The sequence below is a fragment of the Oryzias latipes genome, chromosome 6 (genome assembly GCF_053564925.1).
Source record: "Oryzias latipes strain Hd-rR chromosome 6, Olatipes_Hd-rR_3.1".
Lineage (NCBI taxonomy): Eukaryota > Metazoa > Chordata > Actinopteri > Beloniformes > Adrianichthyidae > Oryzias > Oryzias latipes.
This window is the reverse complement of record NC_136242.1, coordinates 33,603,478-33,625,257: the sequence shown is the minus strand read 5'-3', so window position 1 is coordinate 33,625,257 and position 21,780 is coordinate 33,603,478. Positions and strand designations below refer to the sequence as shown.

The 21,780-nt window shown below is 48.2% G+C and overlaps 2 protein-coding genes across 4 annotated transcripts in view; both read right to left on the bottom strand.

Annotated features, from left to right (window-relative positions):
- LOC101163897 (zinc finger protein 536) overlaps nt 1-17,750 on the bottom strand; it is a 27,570-nt gene extending 9,820 nt beyond the window's left edge. For 2 of the 3 annotated variants that reach the window (XM_011476521.3, XM_078949422.1), the window contains exons 1-3: nt 10,417-10,620; nt 7,247-9,025; nt 782-1,639 (exon numbers count right to left, since the gene is read on the bottom strand). In XM_011476521.3, coding sequence (XP_011474823.3) covers nt 782-1,639; nt 7,247-8,834 — 2,446 coding nt within the window. In that variant the 5' untranslated portion in view covers nt 8,835-9,025; nt 10,417-10,620. Of the gene's footprint in view, nt 1-781; nt 1,640-7,246; nt 9,026-10,416; nt 10,621-17,409 lie in introns of those variants that run through there. The other variant, XM_078949421.1, reaches the window with a different exon arrangement.
- Nucleotides 14,789-21,780, bottom strand: LOC144992520 (uncharacterized). The gene is made up of 7 exons (XM_078949220.1): nt 21,058-21,780; nt 20,576-21,025; nt 20,248-20,461; nt 20,024-20,172; nt 19,415-19,708; nt 17,990-18,110; nt 14,789-14,937 (listed from the first exon to the last, which is right to left on the bottom strand). Exons 1-7 carry the CDS (start codon nt 21,721-21,723, stop codon nt 14,789-14,791), a joined length of 2,043 nt encoding a protein of 680 aa, XP_078805346.1. The 5' UTR covers nt 21,724-21,780.

Here is a 21,780-nt window from a genome sequence, read left to right as displayed (position 1 = left end):
TAATAACCATCTGTACAATCAAATAGAAAATTACATCTTGCTGTTGGAATCATAAAGAAGGGGAACAGATGTTAATCCCTAATGGAGTTGACAGGCACTTTCCTGTCTTTCACATGAGCATATTGAGTTTCTGAAGAAGGGGGGGGGGGGGGGGGATCAGAGGGAAGGTGTATCGTGTTGCACTCATAATACATGCATATCAAAGACCCCAGCTGTTGGATTCCCTCTCCTGAGAGACAGCATTATTAAATCTGCACTCAGCAAGCACATCACACCAGCTCCAGACCCTCAGCCTCTCCATCCGTTTGGCGATTTGTAACCCATCACGCCGGGAGATTGAACCTCGCTTTTAGAGAGTGGAGGGGAATCAATGCCACGCACCTGGGTCTTATTTAGCTCTTATTTGGGAGATCAGAGATAAGATCTGGAAGGAGGAGGAGGGGGAAAAAAGACTCAAGTGCTATAAGTAAAAAGGAAGTGTGCTGTTCATAATTGGCATGCTTCACACACGCTCTTCACACTCCCGCCGCTCGCTGATGAGGGCTGCCGCGCTGCCAAAAACCTTCTTTGGAAGTCTGCGGCATGACAATGTCACATGTCATAAGCAAGAAGGCGGTTTGCCAACTTCTCTCATAGGCTGTGGAGGAGCGAGGCATCTGTCTGCCCATAACGAGGCGGCGCAGAGTGCCCACTAGATGGCAGTAGATCCCTAAAAATGTGGAGCCCCGGTTGGCAAAAAGAGGCAGTGAGCATTTTTGTGTGATCTGGAGGTTCTTCTCACCTGACGCCACATCTTTCTCCGTGTTTCCGTTCAGACCGGCTTGGTGCGCGCTGGTGGGCGCGCCGCTCAGGCTCCCCTGGGACCTGAGGAAGGAGAGCAGGACACCCTGGTGTTGGAGGGGGTCCACGTGGGTCAGACTCTCCAGGGAGGAGGCAGCTCTTCCCCGCTTTAGCTTCCTGTCCGCCTCTAAGTCGGCGCTGGCCTGTCCCGACTCCTTGAGCTCCAGGAGGTCCTGTTTCAGCGTCTTCCACTTGGTGGCGTTGTCATCCTCCTCATCACTTTTGTCTTCTTGGAAGTCACCTTCACAGTCTTGACCTATAGGGGCTGCATTCTGTGAGTTCATCTCCTCGTTTGTTCCCTGCACCAAAAGGTCACGCTGATATGCGGGCCTCTCGCCCAGCTCAGCCGGTGCCTGAGAGGAACCCTGCAGCCCGCGGCTGACGGAGGACGAGAGTCCGTTGTGGAAAAGGCCAGACATCTGCAGGAGGACGGCGGGAGAGACGGCCGAGTGAGAGTCCGGACGCACGGACAGGTCCAGAGGCTCGTACTGGGACTTCCTGGCCTGAGCGCCGTCACCTCCTGCGTCTTGGTCAGAGGCCTCGGACTTCCTGCTGGCCAGCAGGCTCTCCGGGTTGACGTACTGAGCCGTGGCCGGGCTCCAGTCCTCCCTGGATCTGGGTCTGGCTTTGGGGCTGGAGCTCCTGCTGCTGCTGCTGGGCTGCAGCGGGGAGGAAAGATCTCTGCTGTTCTGCCAGTGGGGGACCTGGAAGCGGTCGTGGCGGAAGCCGAGGGAGGCTGAGCGAGCGGCGGAGGCGGCGGCGTAGTCCCCGGAGACTTGACCCCTGAAGACTTTCTCACCTAACACAGAGAAGAACATGAAAGAATCCAAATCGAATCAGGAAAACTCTGCTCATATGAGGCATTCTGACTAGTTTTGCTCTCAATGCTCCAAGACCAGTTGTCTAAACATGAAAAATGTTGCAATCTCACACCAGGCTGAGTTGAATGATTTAAGTGCTGCCCTGCAGTAAATCAAGCTTGTAATCAGCTTTCAGCTCCAGTGATCCATCATCTTACAGTATGGACGCCACCACCGTATGCAATAAATACACCCAAAGACGTTAACAGCAAACAAGATTCTTCCAGAAATAATAAACAGTGAAATTGTTAAGGAGCTAGAACAAGGCAGATGTTGCAGACAAGAGGCTGGTTCCATCAGCGGCAGTAAGTGGGTTTTCCAGTCAGAAATAACCACGTCCAACATGTGAGCGCTTCTGATTAACCACGCCATCCACTCCAGCGCCGTTTATTTTTGCTTCATACTTGAGAAATGGCACATCCAGCGCATAATTCAAAAAGTACAAAGTGTGTTATTGTGGAGAATGACAAAGGGTAATTTTTTCTCATTTCAGCCGGTGAGTAATATCCATCTGGATACAAGATTTGATCTCGCACGCCATAACTTTTAATTAAAGGCAATCTAAATGCCTCCTTCCCTTTGTTTACCTACACTTGCATCCCTATGGCTATCACAGAGGCACCCCGCGGGGTTAAGCACACTCCCCGAGACTGTTTGGAGTCGGTGATAGTCTCAGACCTCCGCCTTGTGCCGCCTTTCAACAGCCCAGCTGTTTCGCTGCCATTCCAATTACAGTAAAAGTCATCTGACGCCATTAAGCCACAAATATTGGCAGTTTATTGCCCAACACTCTCCTGGCATTTGAAGGTCAGGTCATACATTATACTGTGTCTTTTAAGGATGCGTCTGGGATGGGGAGATAAACCCACCACCATTAATTTAATTCTATGCATATTGATGCCTTATTGTTCTTCTTTAATGGACTAATACCTGACTTACAGCGGCGATTCATCCTCGCCACAGAAATATCAATTTCATACCCCTCCAGATCTGACCCCGAGGCTGTTCTCAGAGGTAAATCCAAATCTAATGATCTGTAGTAGCAGCTTCACTTAGTTTCCAACTTTAATAGAGAGTTTTAATAGAGAAACCATCGCTTTCCTGCTGAATGGCGGCAAAACAGAGGCAGTTTCCTCGCAATTACAGTTTACGAAACCGTAAAATAACACCCACACGTTAATTAAATTGAGCTCCACCTTAATGAGATTGAAAAGTCACAGGTGAAATGGAAAAATTGTGCCCTTGAACTAAAGAAGCCCCCCCCGGCTGCTTATGTTTGTGTGTTTTTTCGTTTAAAAAAAATTTGTGGACATCTTGTTCGATTTAATGTCCGCCTACATTAAAAGTGTGCAAGAGCGGGAAACAGACTTCAACGGCTGCCACACCCTTGTCTCCAGTAACAGAAGAAAAAATAAATAAATAAATAAAAATCCAAACGGCCTAATGGAACTCTTTCCGACACGCCATATATCTCAATTATTCTGTGGCTTAAATTACGATGACATTACCGGCCCGCTCCCAACGCAGAAAACACACATATCTGACCTCATCTTTCAGCGTGGACCTTCTTAAGCCCATTTGCCAGCCTTCATGGGAGCGGTAAAACAACACAAAGACTAAAGACTCTGCCTTTTCTCTCCTCCGTTGGATGGGTGCCATCTTTGTGATTGCCTGGTTCATGCTAACTTAATCAGTTTAAGATTTACTTACAGTGCCTAGGCTCACATTATGTGAGGGGAGTAATTTTAGAGCTCAGATTTATCAACCAAAACTCCAATTACTGCATCATTACAAACCCCAGCCTCTCTCACCTAACACAGAGCATCTAATGAAGTGATGCATATGAGCTATCCGTTCCTGCTGCATGCGCCAGGTTGGAGGAAAAGCCTAAATGCAAAGATTAATAAATAAATATTCCATCCGGGAAAGTCTACGGGGGGGAAAAAAAAGCGTGCAACTGGTGATTTATTGGCTACGGAAACGGGCTTAAAGATTTACGGCCGTATATCCCCGTCAATGCAATCACACTCTCACATATTATTTGCTTACACGGGCATTTGGCAGTTATATTGTAGATATCAAACTCTATATACAGCAGAGCGTTGGCTCTGCCTCTCTATATGCATAATCAAGCACCTGAAATGAAAAGCACTGATACATGTTGCCTGGTTTGGTTTAAGATGAAACAGAGTGAGAGTCACACACAAGACTGGTGAGAAAAACAGGGGCACCAGATGTTCTTTGATGTTTATAATAGCATATATTATTAATATTAATTAGACCACATAGTCAATGACGCATTTGGGACGTTTCCAAGTCAATTAAGCCAAATGGCATTCAGGAGACGGTGGAACAATATTTCAAGGCAGGTGTTCAGAACTCCCTGGGTAAATCTTTTTATCTGCATGCTAGGAAAACAAGCATTTTGAGCTTAGTTTGAGCCTCATATCTGCAATAATAATTAAAAAGAGGATTAAAAGACAGAAGTGAGAGGGAGACGGAGGAGCCAACAGGTAATCGAACCAGTCAGACCCACTGATACGTGAGGAAGAGGCGATTGTTCTTAATCCGGGACAGATAAGCAGCTCTCAAAGATGCTTTCACACATCATTCCCCCAAAAAAAGAAAGAGTAGACTGATGCCACTGGAAGGGGCGGATGAGAAGCGACAGCGTGGACCTGCGCTCATGTTACCATCGGCAGGCGCTCATCACCTCGCTCTGTCCCGGACGCTTACAGTAAAAGGGGCATCAATGCAAGAAACACATGAGAGGACAGCATCATTACTTGCTGTCTGCTCATTGACCTTGAGGTTAAGAGCATTGAATGGGACTAATTAATAACTGTCAGCGTATTTGAATTTCTTAAGTTGTTTTTTTCTTGCTCCAGTCTGGGATCTAAGTGGACTAATGTAGGTCAGCGGCCTGCAGCATGTGTCTTTTATGGGTTTGCCACGCTGAGAAGAGAGATTTTTCTTAATCTCACTTCATAATTAAGTAAATTTCCCGACATGGATGTGTGGAGACCGGATGCGCCGCGTCCTCCCTCCATTGAAATCAAAGTGGGATTTCAGCCCAAGATCTAAATCCAGCGCTGCAGCTGAAAGCAGGAGACAAATAAAGGCTCTCCCACTCTGACAGCTAGGACTGTACTATATTTGCAATCCATATTGAGCACATCAATAACTTCATGACCACCATAGGCTGACTATGAATAATGCAGCCAGTAATTCTGGACCAATCAATGCTCCTCAAGCTGAACATCTGGCAGTGGTAATTTTTCCTCAGCATCTCCGCTCGCCTGAATCAGAAAGCAGACTTTTCCCCCTCGCTGTGCTTTTTCTTTCCTCGTGACCATCCAGACAGACTTGATCAGTTACACACACACACACCCTCACACCTCAGAAAAAAAACGTATCCTCGTTATTAAACCCTCATCAAGTGGTGCGTGTTCTCCATATGTGTAGGATTTACCTATCTGTCCTGCAGCAGACCTGTGCGCTGAGCCCGGGCCAACAGCGTGTGATTGTGTTAATTAATCTGTCATTGTGAACGCAGGGAGCAGCTGCAGAGGTCTCTGGGATATATTGTCAGAGCTAAACAATGCGGTGCTAAGCCCCCAGAGTGAGTCTACCATTACACAGAACTAAGAACAGAGAAGGGAGGAGAGGAAGAGGTGTGTGGGGGGGGGGGTGCCTGCAGGATCCATCATTGACTAAAGCAATGACGCCTGACCTTTACAATGAATTAGTTTCCATGCTTAATATTGACTGAAATTAGAGTCTGATACTGAATGTGGCGTCCTAGAAGTCAAATCCTCCGCTATAGCCGGCCGCCATAAATGTTTCTGGAAGTGACACCACATGGTCTGGGAGATAGCAGAGAAGAGGAAAACTACAAAAAAACAAACAAACAGAGCTTGAATATGTTCCTTAAAGAGCAACCAGAGAGGGATTTGGCCATAAAACCACAGACATTTACATGTAAATATGCAGATACTAGTCTGCGTGTACAATACGGAAACAAAAACGTCTAACGGGATTAGGGCCTGATCCATTTATCTCTGCTATACGGACATCATTTAAGAGGATACTGGATCGAATCCCACAAGAACTGTACCCCTGCAACAATGAAAGAAGGGGGTGGGTGGGGGGCTGTGGAGAACTCAAAGTTTGGTCCGTTGTTCCCAGAGCACGTTTGGTAGCTGTACTTTATGCACGCAGGATGCCATGACAAGAAAGGCATCTAACCGTTGAGCCGAATCATCCAAACCACCAGGTGGAAACGAACACTATCAATAAAAATACCAGGTGGTAGATCAAATCATAAAAACCACTGGGTGGTATGTATCAAATCATTAAAAACACCAGATGGCGTGCATTAACATCTTGTGCCCCCGTAGGCAAAGGGGTGGGGATGTGACAGATATAAAATAGAGGGTACTAATTATCCCCACATTTCAACATGATGCCATTATCTTTAAAAGCAACAAAAAGAGCTCATGGATGAAGCTGTCTGCGCTCTGCTGTTGACCCTCATTTCATGTGTAAAAAAGATGAAAAACGGCAGATAATGTGACGTGAAAATGACGAGTTTTGATGGAAAACAAAAACCCAGAATGTCTTGTAATGAAGATGATTAAAGGTTGAAAAGCTTCATCCAACCGCTTACGCCATGGTCACAACTACCCTTACAGGTGGAGACAGGCAGGAGAAAAATGGTAACACCTGCACAAACCTTTAAGATCGTAGACCACTCAGTGAACCCCTACAGAGAAAACATGCATTCTGCTGCGACAGGGCGTAGTGAACACGTATACAACACGTAGGGAATAGGTAGGTGAGACGCAGGCGTGTCGTACAGATTTTTCATTTCTTCAACCCCTCTGTAATCTGTGCGCTGCGCCCGTTAGTGCTGCTCACATGATACATGCGCCCTCCTTGTGTGCAGCCTGTGAAGCTACATTTACGCCGCCCTCAGTTGAAATGACCACGTCCTGTGCAAACCTGAATGAATTCTAATTTCAAAACTCATACAAAAATTTCAACAACAATTTAGTCTCTATGTCTGGCTTGGACGTTTCGCACCAAGCCTCTTCCAGCTGTAGGGGGTGGAAATGCGCTGGTTGACAGTTGAAAAACAAAACAAAAAGAAGAAGCCCCTCCCTGCTTGTCCAGTGTGAACACCATGTGCTAAATGGACCTTTAAGAACTCAGCATTTAGTGTGCTCCTGAACGCGCATCACGGACAGAGTGGAGTTTGTGTGGACGTACGACAGCATCACCTGTATGTCATAAGTGCGTGTAACTTATATTAGTCTTTATGAAAACTTCACAATAAATTTACCACACGTACGACAATGGTACATTCCATTTTCATGACATCCCTCGAGGCAAAACACACCTCCGCTGCCCTTAAGATGCAGCCGCTCCTCTCTACAAGCCTCCACGGATACCCCAAAAAACCCACAGAAGCCGTACAGGTCATGTGACTGTGGCATTAAGCTTTTAAAAAAAACGTGAAAATAAGTTTTTCTGTCCTGATTTACCTGCAGAGGGGGAGGAGGGTTGAAGCGGATGGTCCAGGGCACCACCTGCCTCCATGCTCATCTCTGCCGGCCCTCGGCTTCCCGGTCTGCTGAGTGCTTTGCTGTCCGGGTCACTGAGACCCGGTTTCCCATCATCTCCAGGGAGGCTCCTCTCACTCAGGTAGGAGGAGCATCTCTGCTGCTGCTGCTGGTCTTTAGCACTGAACATTTGCTGCTCAACAGGCAGCCCAGGTGTTATGATCTGCCATCCTGTGAAGGTGCTGCTGTTATTGAGAGCATCTCTAGTGGAGATGACTCTCCGTAGATATTCCATGCTGGTGGAGCTCAGAGGAGGTTGGAGATGATTGAAGCCCAACAGAGAAGAACCGTCTGGATCTGTCAGAGGTCCTGGACCTGACGACATCATCCTCCCTAACATTTCTCTCACCTTCATCTCACTGCCTGCCGTGCTCAACACATGCTGATAATCTGGCAAATCTGCTCGCTCAGACATCAGGAACCTGTTGTGGATGCGTGGGATGTGCTGCGAGTAGATGCTGCTCTGAAGATCCGGCGTGAGGCCTCCCGTGTCGGAGGGAGAGTTGTGGTCACCGGGGAGGCTCTTGGCTGCCAGCTTGTTGAGGTGGACTTTCATATGGTTCTTCAGGAACCAGGGCTCTTTGAAGCGGCGGCCACAGATCTGACAGCAGTGCTCAAAGGAGTCCTTGTGTTTCCTCATGTGACCTTTGAGGAACCAGGCCTGGCTGAAGGTCTGGCCGCACACCTCACAGGGAAATTCACCCGCAGGCTTCCCCTTATCGCCCGTCCCTGCTGGGGGTTTCTGCCCCGAGCCCAGATCTGCAGTTATGTGTGCCATTTCCACGTGCCCGATCAGCTCCTCCTCGTGCGCGGCGGCAAAGTCACACAGGGTGCATTTGTAGGGTTTGTGGAGGATCCGGATGTGGCGCTCCAGCTCCTGCTGCTTCCTGAACTTTCCTTTGCAGAAGGAGCAGCGGAAGCCGCTGGCTTGAGCCTGGAGGGGCTCATCCAGAACGCTTGTCACCTTGGGGAAGGCGGATGCGCTGGGCTGCAGATTTGCTGCAGCAGAGCCGCTGAAGAACAGGGGTTCTGCTGGGACGGCTCCCAGGTTCTGCTTCTGGACCAGTGATGAGGTCTGAGGTTGCTCGCCGCTAACAAGACCCGCCCGCATCTGCCTGTCCCTGAGTATGGCCCGCTCCTCCAGCTCGTGGAGCAGCCTGTTCTCCTCCCGGACCCTCCCGCGGCCTTTACCCAGAATCCCTTGCTTGTGCGTTCGAAGGTGTATCTTCAGGTTTCCTTTCTGTGCGGCCCTGTGGTCGCAGTACGGACACTTGAAGGGCTTCTCGCCCGTGTGCGTGCGCATGTGAAGGGAGAGGATGCTGTTGAAGCGGAAGCGCTTCCCGCACAGCGGACACGGGTACTTCCTGTTCTTGCGGTTGTCCTCCTGGGCAGAAGCGACCTGCGTGACGATGCTCTGGCTGGTGACTCTCAGAAACTGGGAGAGCTCCACCCTGCCGTTCATGCTGCTGAGAATTCTGGCATCCATGATCTGATTGGCCAGAAGCGCCATCTGGCTGTGAGCCGTGTGGGCGAGGGGGGTAATGAAGCCGTGCTCTCGGGGGTCGGGTTGTGTTGCAAAACGCCGGCCAGGGTTATCTTTCTGCGACAGTCCAGAGGACGGCAGTGAATCAAGGCGTCAGCACTTCGTTACAACAGGATGTGGATTCATTCTGTTCACATGAAACCTGCGTTTGCTCCGATCTGTGGAGAGAAGTAAAGAAAACAATAAGTGCAATCTGCCGCAAACATATGCACTATTCAGACAAGTCCAGCAAAAAACGACTGAGGCATGAACAGACGCACGTACTGTCAATCAAACGGGTAAATCTTCACTTCTGCAACAGTTTGTTGTGCCAGTGATGCACCACAAATAGGTCAGGAAATAGAGCAAAGCAGGTTTTAAGTCTGCTCATCCTGTGTTAAGTTTACCTGTGGTTTTAGATTATTGTTGGAGACTGTAAAAAATGCTGATTATGTCTAACCACAAAGGCTTCCTCAACAAATATCTCATCTGTGCTAAAGGGTTAAAGTGAAAATCTTATCTCGATCTCATTTTGAAATGGCGCAACACTGAGTCACAAACAGACATCAAAGCACGTCTGCTGCTTCTTGCCCCCCTTTTTTTTCACAAATCTTTGAAAGACTTTAAAGCAAAGATTAAAGTAAAGAGTTAAGCTTTTTCAGCAGGTCTGCTGCATATTTGAATAAAACCTTTCCTGTGATAATTATGTCACAGGAGTGCAAACAGAAATAAACAAGCTTAATGATGGATGCAAAAAAAGTGAAAGTGCAGTTGAAAGCCCCCCCCCCCCGGCTTCATTTTTTCTCTGACTGCAGCAACAAAACAAAGCTTCAAATTCTCATGGTGCCACAATGGTAGAGGTCACACAGGCACAGCACCAAAGGGCACGGAACAAAGGCCGCACTGTCCACCCTGAATTAACACAGGCTTACATCATCCTGGACTGCAACCTCAGTCAGTCACGAAAATGATGTACACAAAACCTCACAGATAAAAAGTTGGCAGGCAAGGGGGGGACGGGTTTTGTGAGAGCTTGTTCTAAGCATACCAGAAATCAATGTGACCATATGGCGCTGACCTGATCATAACTGACAGGAAAAAGTCTCAGGGTTGTCCTGCGACGGTGGAGATCCACTTTTTGCTTCCCCCCTCCTCCCATTTCCTACTGTCGTTAAAACTATTATTGCATTTGTTGCTATTAAAGTCGTTACCACACAGTAGCCTTGAACATGTAATGCTGCACAGCGCAGCCAATTAGGAATCTGCAACCGGTCAATAATGATTGATCAGGCTGGGCTCTAAAAGGCTCTGCATCTGCAGTGACTTTGGCCGTAAGTGAGCTTCTTTTCCTGAACTCTTCGCCCGCTGTAGCTCCTCCTCGTCAAACAGAAAAAGGAGAAAAATCTACGTTTTCCAGACCAACACTGGGTCTGATCCACCTGCTGCCCCGCACACGTGGAGACGCTGCACACAGACATGAGTGGGCGTGAGCGGAGATCAATGTACGGACGTGGGGCTGACCTAATCATATCTGACAGGGAGAAAGTAAGCCAATGACATTAGCATTTACCGGATCAGATGGAGGAAATGAGTCCTCCTTTAGCATGGAGGAGAGACGCAGCCCCGGCTTCAGGTGTGTTTGCGTGGACAGGAGTCGGGCCGTAAAGTGTCTCCTCTGTCGGAGCACATTAGGCTCTTTTTGGTGACGACTGCATCGGCGCCTGATTGTTATGAAGAACCGTGCCACGGCGCCACTTTGTAGGCGTGGCCACACGCTGACAGGCAAGGAGCAGGTGTGACTTAGCTCAGGCAATAAGGAGGAGGCAAAAATGTAACACACAGAAATGTGGTTAAAGCAGCCAGGGGGGAGCCGCGCATTCAGGATGGTTTTGGATCAACCATTACATTTGTCTCTGCTGCTTCTGCTGCTGCTGCTGCTGCTGCTGCTGCTGCTGCTGCCAGGAAAAGAGGTCTAGTAAAGGATTTAATCAACTGTAGAAGGAGAAATGTAATCATTCTGTTTTGGAGCTCATAGGCAGCTGAGGTGAATGGACAGAAGGCAAAGGGGGTGGGGGGGTTGAAGAATGGACTGATGCCAGGCATGAGGTGTGGCGTTGGAACCATCTCCTCACAGCTAAAGGGTAGTTTGGGTATTTTCTCTGAGCTTCACACCAAAAATATGTGTTCTAGATGAGTAGGTGACGGAAAACAGGAGTGCATGTCGTGCACGTGACCCCAATGAGTGCCTTTGATGGGGGACAGAAATGATCTGACGGTGAGATCTTCCACAGGCAGACGAGGTTAGCATCTACTAGCAAAGACAAATGTCAGATCAAGAGACGTTGGAGAACTTTCTCACAGCTTTTGAGCCCAGATTGATCAAAAATCCTTCATCAAAGACCCACTCCAATGAAAAGGTGTTTTTAACAAGTTCTTGTGGCATTTTTCTGATGAGGAAGGGTTTATAAAGAACATTTCTGGGTATTTTTTATTCAAATCATTGTGCATCAGGAGCAGATGAAAAGCTGCTGTTTGAAAAAGGTCGTATTTGTGACATAGAAAACACTCTGGGCGGGGCCACAACCTCCCTGCCCCGCCCCTTTCTGATCATCCACCTGTCAGACCAACAGATCCATGAACCTCTTTGTTTTCCTGGTCTGAGCTGGAATCTGGATCTAAACTGGACGGATGGACAGATCTAATGTTGCTGCCATTTCTGTTGCACCGCTAACGTCAGGTGTGGGTTGAGAAGGGCTGTAAGCTGGCGAGAGAGCATGTAAAAGGGTGGGTGACGGGAAGGGCGGGTGGGGTTGTTGACAGGTGCACACCTTTCATGTCCATGTGATCCCTACATCCATGTAAGTCCTTCGCTTTCCAGGTTCTGTCCGACCCGTGAGGGGCTGGCAGCTCCAGTCACGGGTCAGAACCGTGGGATTGGGTCAAATATTCAAGGATTGTGGAGAACCACAATGAGACGCACACTGGCTTGAATATTTATGTCTCTTCTACTGGCTGACTTTGAACATGCAGACTGAAAATCCTATGAAATGTTTTTTCCTGTGGGACCGGACTTAAAGTTATGATGGCTTTCAAAATTCCTGGAATTCCGTGGCTTACTGTGCTGCGGAGGACAAACGCCGCATTCATCATCACAAAGCGGACTTATGTGCGGACGGTTGAAGGCCGACGCCACGCTCGGCGCCCACCTGCACCTCACCGCAGCCCCACGCATCCGCCCGCAAAAAAAAAAAACAGCCGGCCCCATCATCCAGCAGGAGGGCGGCTGGAGCACTACTGCCCCACCCTGACCCCCCGCAAAAGATAGTGCCCATATACTTTCTGACAGGCAGATTAATGAAAGCCTATAGGAGCTCTTCTGTAGGCCCCCCCCAAAAGCCTGACGGAGACAGAATAGTCTAACCAGCACCATTCATTACTGCGGGAGCACAGAAAGAGCACACACAGCACTGACAAAACAGCTCCTTGTGAGTAATAGCTAAAGAACTCATAAAGGAATACATACACATTTGTTGTGGCTGCAGTAAATCTATGCCACTCCTTTTACAACCGTCAGAAATCTGGCTTGTGCCCTGTAAAAAGAAAAAAACCAAATGTGGCTTCCACGTTGTTGTTGGGCGGTGATGTGCCGTTATTTAGGAGTCAGCTATTTCATATGTTCAGTGAAAAGAGGCTTTCGATTAATTTTGTTTGTCTCGGTCCGTAATGCAGATTAGTGGCCTTGAATTCAAGGCAAAAGGGAAAATAAGCTCCCGTGGCAACATGCTTAAAGCTACAGGGGACGACATCTGCAAGTCAGAGCGAGAACAGCAGGTTTGCTAAGAGGCCACCAGCTGTGTGTGTGTGTGTGTGTGTGCGTGTGTGGGGTTGTGTACCTGTGAGAGCCTCAGCCGCTCACAGAGATACCAAGAAAGCCCGGCTGTCCTTGTGTCTGTGTGGTTCACACAACCTTTGCATTCCTCTGTTGCTCACACACACACACACACACACACACACACACACACACACAGGAGGAAATGCGCTCTTCCACGCCGTGGACTCACACACTGCCCTCCCGCTTTCACACACGTGCGTGTAGAAGGTATTTTAAATCACTAATGTGTAAACAGTTGCTCCTGTTTGCACGGACCACCTGTTCTCTCTGGACACAAACAAAGCTTCGGTGGGCGGCGGGTGAAACAGCAGAGTGGGCTGCGTAGGGTGGGGAGGCCTTTCCACATGGCGTGGGGCTGCATCAGATGGTTGGGGCCCTGCAGGGACGGCGGCCAGCTCCAACGTCAGAGTCTGAAGGAGCAGAACTCCTCCGATCCGCAGCACGCTCGGCCTGTCATGTTCTGCAGGAGAACCGTGATCTGACGTCTGCGTCTTAGGACCCCCTCCAAAGATTTGGGTGTTTAAACGGGTTCTTCTGCCATTTTTCTCATGATGGAAGACTTGTATAAAGAAAATTTGTTTTAAATTCCCCCTCTGATCATCTTTTTATCTATTTTCAAAGCATTCCCGGTGGTCTTTTTTTTATGATGATGCAGTTTTTAGCCAAAATCTGAATCTAGAATAACATTTCTGAGGAGTGGCAGGAGTTCCCCCATCATCCCTTTGTTCTCTCCCACTCTCTCTCTCTCTCTCTCCCACTAGCTTACAGCCCCTCACACCCCCAACCTAACATTAGCGGTGCAACAAAAATGGCAGCAACATCAGATCTATCCAACCGTCCAGTTCTGATCCAGATTCCAGCTCAGACCAGGAAAACAAAGACATTCATGGATCTGTTTGTCTGCTGGTGGATGCATCAGAAAGGGGCGGAGCATGAAGACTTTGGCCCCGCCCAGCGTAGCATCTATGTCACTGCTACAGGTGTTTTTCAAACTGCCTTTTTTCATCACAATTTGAATAAAGAAAAACTCAAAAATGCAATTTTGAGCTTAATTTCCTTTATATTTGTCAGAAAAACGCCACAAGAACAAGATCCAAACACCAAAAACTTGCCGTTTGAAAAAACACCTGTAGCAGTGACATATGTGCTGCAATGGGCGGGGCCAAAGTCTTCATGCTCCGCCCCTTCCTGATGCATCCGCTGTCAGACCAACAGATCCATAAACGTCTTTGTTTCCCTGGTCTGAGCTGGAATCTGGATCAGAACTGGACGACTGGATGGATCTGAAACCGCTGCCATTTTTGTTGCACCAATAACATTAGCTTGGGGGTGTGAGGAAAGAGTGTAAACAGTGATGGGGAGGGCAAGGGAGGTTGCTCTGCCTAAAACTCAGGTGAACTCCTGCAGAAACTATGTCCTAGAAAACGACACAGGTTTATAGATTTTGTCCAAAAACGGCATCATCATCATCATTGAGAGACCTCTGGGAATGTGACCAAAGTCGGACTTTCAGCATTTGCAAATGGGGAAGGAGCAGAGAGAAACCAGATCTGCTCAGAGTTGCAGAAGCACTCGAAGGCACTAAAACAAAAGTCATTAAACGAGTCATCACAAAATCACAGCAGGACTCTGGTAATACCACTTACAGTAGCTCATTAAGCTATGGCATCCACAGGAAAAGAAGTGCAAAACAAAGAGCATAATCCAAGGCGCATTAGCCGGGCTGATAATTCAATGAACTCTCATTTGGCAGCCATCTTGCCCCTGTGATGGTCTGTTTTTTCAGACTCCTTCATGAAGTTCTACCTCTCTCGGCCTCTCTCTCACACACAGCCTCCTTCCTTCTCTCCACAACAAAACATCCACCATTAGACAACGGGGTACCAGCGTAATTAGAAAATGACTTCCTTTGCAATCCTAGCTAAGTAGTTTACACACTGTAATTACAGGGACAAAATCATCTTTTCATCATTCCACTGATTGAGCTCATCAACCCAGTGGGATCCCAGGACTGAGCCCAGGCAACATCTGGGCTAAGAGAATTAGCCCCTTAGCTGAGCGGGCCTTGCTCAGCGGCAGGCGGAGCGGCGTGAAGGCCGGACATGGTCGGGGCGCCGAGAGTGCACAGCCACTGCTCCCATCTCTGGTTCCCACGCCTCCGAACCTCCCGTATCAGACGTTCACTCCCCTCCAGCTCAGCTGAAGCGATGAAGATTGACCTTGATGTGCAGCAATACATTTTTCATGGGGGGGGGGGCTGTGTTCTCTGCAGCTCTCCCAAGAAGCGCACGTGGTCCAGGAGCTGAAGGTGAAGTGGTTTTGCTGCGTCCTGCGGATGGATGGGATGTGTGCAGCGCAGGCAAGTGTTTAATGTGGCAGCTGTTAGCCTGGTGGATTTTCACTAATCACTCTCTCCTGATTACTATGATGAGTGTATGATGCTCTTAAATAATCAACCCGCAATGAAAAAAAAAGAAAAATAATTATCATCATCTCCCTAAGTAGTGCAGCTGCACCCGCCTGCAATAATTACAACTAAAACAGGGCGCCTTCTCTCGTCACTTACAACCACTTATTATTAGAGATAACGCTAATTGGTGCAGTGGTGGGCGACAATCCTTCAAGGGGTTCATCGTAAAAAGCCAAACCTTGAAAGTTATGGCCCATTAGAGGTCCTAAAGCCAAGGTAGGGTATTAAACACGCCGTGCTGAGACACGCCGATAACATGAGCCGGGGGAGTAGTAGACGTCCTATCAGTAGCCCCTCGGTTTCCTCGCCGCCTTGCCCTCACTCCACCCTTCCCCCACGCATGGTATCAGCCTGGCAGACACAATTAACATTTTCATAAAAACAATTCCCTGCCTCCAATAGTCCAATGTAATTTGTTTTCCATCTCTGTTCATTAATCATTGTTTAAATCGGTGAGCCATCCCCTCCACTCTGCCATCTGCACTCAGCTGTGTTACAGATATGACACCTTCCCTCTTAATGGGAGCTGACAGCCAGGAGAGGAGGCCCGTGGAAAATGGCTTCCTGCATGTGCACTTCCACCTCACACACCGCCAGCAGGTACCACCGGGGGTATCTAATGGGCTCTGATTAATCTCAAAGGCAAACAACGTCACATACAGCACTGAACAGCGGAGCCACTGGATCAGAAGAACCACGCAGGCGACCCTCAGAACAACGGCGGCACATTCCACTTTCTGGTGAACAGTTTAAATTCGTTCAGTCTTTCTACAATATGCTATTGTTTTCCTGGAATTGGGAGCAAGGTTATTAATTATTCACTGTTGTGTTCTCATATGAGGGGGGCTACACTTTTCACTGGGTTGCCTCATAGCTCAAATACTTAAGGCCATGATGCTCGGGCAAATTTCACGAGGCAACATCACAGGGATGGGTTTTTTTTTTATCAAAGTTTCCTGAAGAGTTTTTTTTTTGGAGGGATCGAAAATGTTCCGATTGGATCAGAAGTTTCTGGGGGGGGGGGTTCAGCTCAGAGAAAGACAAACAACTTTTGCTTTTTTTCTTTCATTTTTTTCTGCTCCAAGCGGTTTTAAGCCTAAAGTCTAAACAGCCTCAGCATTGTTGCAGGGAGAAAATCCCGCTCAGTGTGGTGGCATGAGGGTGCCAAAAAGTTCATCTGGCCTGTTGATTTCACCATGGATTACAGATATTCACATCACGTGCCTGATGTTCAAACAAGTGCTACTGTCTGGGGAGAAAGTTGCCAAGAGGAGCTTTGTGGTGTGAGCTTTATGAGTTTACAGCAGCATAATGAGAAAACAGGCTATAGTTCATACCCAATTACAGCCCCCCCTCCCCCTAAGAAAGATTCTCATTATTTCCTAAAGGTGATCCCCCCCCCTCTTTATCCATGAAAGGGGCCTCAGATTAGCAGCATCTCCCTGACTTTTTCTTTTTTTAGGGAGGTGTTTCTAACAGGGGCAGCGGCAGTAAATGATGTGTGTATTCAAAGCTGAATATTTCATGTTGATTGATCGTCCTGACTGCCACCCACCTGCTCCTCCTCCTGTCCCACCGGAGCTGGCACGAGGAGAATTCAGTAATTGAGAAGAGCAGAGCCTGGTCTCTCTTTGCGCACATATGACAGATGGGGCATCATCGCTTCAAAGGAGAGCATTTGGAAACAGGATGGGGATGCAGGGCGAGGGGGGGCTTTCGAAGTATAGCTGTGCCACTTTAGTCTGTACAGGTGACAGCTACAGAAAGGTGACAGTACCTGCCGCGGGCAGACATTTGATTAATGTTGGGCTGCTGTTGTAAAAACACATCACGTTCACCTGAAGAGACACCTTTAGGCTCAGACAAGTTGTTTTTTTCACTTATTCATTTGTGTCTTTATCATATCGTATCATCATATTATCATCAAGATGTTTTCTTGGCAGAAAACGTTAAAAAATATATCCCAAACAATCCGGTTCACCACAGAACGGCATCATCAGCCGCTGCTCCAAAGACGCAGAAAATCCACGACAACTCAGCCGCGCGCGCCATTACTTGGGCTATTTCACCAGCATGAGCATTATTTTAAAAAGCAACACATAACAGAGGCATCACCGGGAGAACCGGGGCTTCCAGAACCGTTTGAAACTTTTCACCAATAACTTAATCCGTGCGCGGGCGTGGACGGACGCGTCTCTTACCTGGACTACTTCCGCGAGGCGCCGACGCCGCTCGGTGACAGATGGAGTTTTGGGGGAGAGTGATGTGGAGCGGGATGACTGAGTGACGCGCTGCGCGCCGCGCGCTTTATCATGAACGCCCAGCGCTCACGAGAGCGCCAGCTTTCCCTCGAATTGCCCCCTTTCCGCTTCCCACCCCCCACCCCCCAAAAAAATGCCCCGAATCGTTGCTGCCGGTGGAAGTCCGGGGAGCAGAGCGCCTTGCGCCGTTAGTATTTCCAGCTGAAGGTAAGAGGTAATGCAATCTCATTAAGAAAAATGACTCGGGATACTTCGACATGTCCTGAAGCTGTATGTCTCCCTCATCTGGTGGCCACTGGAAGTCTAACAGACGGTCTGGCACCGTGCGTAAAATGCGCACTGGCGTCTCCAGGACACACACTTCCCCACTCCTCTTTTCTTGTTTAAGAATTCGTTTAAGACTGTGCGTGACACGTTTCCCTTTTATTCAGTTGTTTATTTGTTTGTTTATTTATTTTAAGGTGAAGTTTTGAGAGGATGTGGCTGATTGTGTGTTGCAGTTTTTACGAGCTCTGCTGACATCCTACAATCTGCTCTCGAAGCTTTTCCTCCTGAAGCTGTTCCCCCTGAAGCTTCTCCCTCTGAAGCTTTTCCTCCTGATGCTTTTTCTCTGGAGGCTTTTCCTCCTGAAGCTGTTTCTCCTAAAGCTTTTCCTCGAGAGGCTTTTCCCCCTGAAGCTTCTCCCTCTGAAGCTTTTCCTCCTGATGCTTTTTCTCTGGAGGCTTTTCCTCGAGAGGCTTTTCCCGCTGAAGCTTTTCCCTCCAGAGGCTTTTGCCCCTGAAGCGTTTTATCCTGAAGCTTTTCCCCCTGAAGCTTTTCCTCTTGAACCTTTTCCTCTTGAAGCTTTTCCTCCTGATGCTTTTTCTCTGGAGGCTTTTCCTCGAGAGGCTTTTCCCCCTGAAGCTTTTCCCTCCAGAGGCTTTTGCCCCTGAAGCGTTTTATCCTGAAGCTTTTCCCCCTGAAGCTTTTCCTCTTGAACCTTTTCCTCTTGAAGCTTTTCCTCTGGAGGCTTTTGCCCCTGAAGCTTCTCCCTCTGAAGCTTTTCCTCCTGATGCTTTTTCTCTGGAGGCTTTTCCTCGAGAGGCTTTTCCCGCTGAAGCTTTTCCCTCCAGAGGCTTTTGCCCCTGAAGCGTTTTATCCTGAAGCTTTTCCCCCTGAAGCTTTTCCTCTTGAACCTTTTCCTCTTGAAGCTTTTCCTCCTGATGCTTTTTCTCTGGAGGCTTTTCCTCCTGAAGCTGTTTCTCCTAAAGCTTTTCCTCGAGAGGCTTTTCCCCCTGAAGCTTCTCCCTCTGAAGCTTTTCCTCCTGATGCTTTTTCTCTGGAGGCTTTTCCTCGAGAGGCTTTTCCCGCTGAAGCTTTTCCCTCCAGAGGCTTTTGCCCCTGAAGCGTTTTATCCTGAAGCTTTTCCCCCTGAAGCTTTTCCTCTTGAACCTTTTCCTCTTGAAGCTTTTCCTCCTGATGCTTTTTCTCTGGAGGCTTTTCCTCGAGAGGCTTTTCCCGCTGAAGCTTTTCCCTCCAGAGGCTTTTGCCCCTGAAGCGTTTTATCCTGAAGCTTTTCCCCCTGAAGCTGTTTCTCCTAAAGCTTTTCCTCGAGAGGCTTTTCCCCCTGAAGCTTCTCCCTCTGAAGCTTTTCCTCCTGATGCTTTTTCTCTGGAGGCTTTTCCTCGAGAGGCTTTTCCCGCTGAAGCTTTTCCCTCCAGAGGCTTTTGCCCCTGAAGCGTTTTATCCTGAAGCTTTTCCTCCTGAAGCTGTTTCTCCTAAAGCTTTTCCTCGAGAGGCTTTTCCCCCTGAAGCTTCTCCCTCTGAAGCTTTTCCTCCTGATGCTTTTTCTCTGGAGGCTTTTCCTCGAGAGGCTTTTCCCGCTGAAGCTTTTCCCTCCAGAGGCTTTTGCCCCTGAAGCGTTTTATCCTGAAGCTTTTCCTCCTGAAGCTGTTTCTCCTAAAGCTTTTCCTCGAGAGGCTTTTCCCCCTGAAGCTTCTCCCTCTGAAGCTTTTCCTCCTGATGCTTTTTCTCTGGAGGCTTTTCCTCGAGAGGCTTTTCCCGCTGAAGCTTTTCCCTCCAGAGGCTTTTGCCCCTGAAGCGTTTTATCCTGAAGCTTTTCCCCCTGAAGCTTTTCCTCTTGAACCTTTTCCTCTTGAAGCTTTTCCTCTGGAGGCTTTTGCCCCTGAAGCTTTTCCCTCTGAAGCTTTTCCTCCTGATGCTTTTTCTCTGGAGGCTTTTCCTCGAGAGGCTTTTGCCCCTGAAGCTTTTCCCTCCAGAGGCTTTTGCCCCTGAAGCGTTTTATCCTGAAGCTTTTCCCCCTGAAGCTTTTCCTCTTGAACCTTTTCATCTTGAAGCTTTTCCTCCTGATGCTTTTTCTCTGGAGGCTTTTCCTCGAGAGGCTTTTCCCCCTGAAGCTTTTCCCTCCAGAGGCTTTTGCCCCTGAAGCGTTTTATCCTGAAGCTTTTGCCCCTGAAGCTTTTCCTCTTGAACCTTTTCCTCTTGAAGCTTTTCCTCTTGAAGCTGTTTCTCCCAAGCTTTTCCTCCAGAGGTTTTCCCCCTGAAGCTTTTCCACTGGAGGCTTTTCCTCCTGAAGCTTTTCCTTCAGAGGCTTTTGCCCCTGAAGTTTTTCCTCTTGAAGTTTTTCCTCTTGAAGCTTTTCCTCAAGAAGCTGTTCCTCCCAAAGCTTTTCCTCCGGAGGCTTTTCCTCATGAAGCTTTTCCTCTTAAAGCTTTTCCCGCAAGAGGCTTTTCCCCCTGAAGCTTTTCCCCCTGAAGCTTTTCCTCTGGAGGCTTTTGCCCCTGAAGTTTTTTCTCTTGAAGTTTTTCCTCTTGAAGCTTTTCCTCGAGAAGCTGATCATCCCAAAGCTTTTCCCTCCAGAGGCTATTCCCCCGAGAAGCTTTTCCTCCTGAAGAATTTCCTCCTGAAGCTTTTCCCCCTGAAGTTTTTCCACTTGAAGCTTTTCCTCTTTAAGCTTTTCCTCGAGAAGCTGTTCCTCCCAAAGCTTTTCCCTCTAGGGGCTTTTCCCCCTGATGCTTTTCCTCTTGAAGCTGTTCCTCCCAAAGCTTTTCCTCCTGAAGCTTTTCCTTCTGAAGCTGTTCCCCCTGAAGCTTTTCCCTCCAGAGGCTATTCCCCCGTGAAGCATTTCCTCCTGAAGAATTTCCTCCTGAAGCTTTTCCCCCTGAAGTTTTTCCTCTTGAAGCTTTTCCTCTTGAAGCTTTTCCTCTTGAAGCTGTTCCTCCCAAAGCTTTTCCTCCTGAAGCTTTTCCTTCTGAAGCTGTTCCCCCTGAAGCTGTTCCTCCAAAAGCTTTTCCTCCTGAAGCTTTTCCTCCTGAAGCATTTCCTCCTGAAGAATTTCCTCCTGAAGCTTTTCCCCCTGAAGTTTTTCCTCTTGAAGCTTTTCCTCTTGAAGCTTTTCCTCTTGAAGCTGTTTCTCCCAAAGCTTTTCCTCCAGAGGCTTTTCCCCCTGAAGCTTTTCCTCTGGAGGCTTTTCCTCCTGAAGCTTTTCCTCCAGAGGCTTTTGCCCCTGAAGTTTTTTCTCTTGAAGTTTTTCCTCTTGAAGCTTTTCTTCTAGAAGCTTTTCCTCGAGAAGCTGTTCATCCCAAAGCTTTTCCCTCCAGAGGCTATTCCCCCATGAAGCATTTCCTCCTGAAGCTTTTCCCCCTGAAGTTTTTCCTCTTGAAGCTTTTCCTCTTGAAGCTTTTCCTCGAGAAGCTGTTCCTCCCAAAGCTTTTCCTCCGGAGGCTTTTCCCCCTGAAGTTTTTCCTCTTGAAGCTTTTCCTCTTGAAGCTTTTCCTCTTGAAGCTGTTTCTCCCAAAGCTTTTCCTCCAGAGGCTTTTCCCCCTGAAGCTTTTCCTCTGGAGGCTTTTCCTCCTGAAGCTTTTCCTCTGGAGGCTTTTCCTCCTGAAGCTTTTCCTCCAGAGGCTTTTGCCCCTGAAGTTTTTTCTCTTGAAGTTTTTCCTCTTGAAGCTTTTCTTCTAGAAGCTTTTCCTCGAGAAGCTGTTCATCCCAAAGCTTTTCCCTCCAGAGGCTATTCCCCCATGAAGCATTTCCTCCTGAAGCTTTTCCCCCTGAAGCTTTTCCTCTTGAAGCTTTTCCTCGAGAAGCTGTTCCTCCCAAAGCTTTTCCCTCCAGAGGCTTTTCCGCCTGAAGCTTCTCCCTCTGAAGCTTCTTGTCCTGACAGCATAAAAAAAGCAACAGATTTTCACTCCTCCCCTCTTCTTCTACCTTAATTAGCAGATCAAGTGCAGCTCCTCCTGCGACTCTTTGCTCCATCAGGTTTCAGTTGCAGCGCAGGAGATTCTTTTCCTTAACCTGTCATTTTTTTCTCAA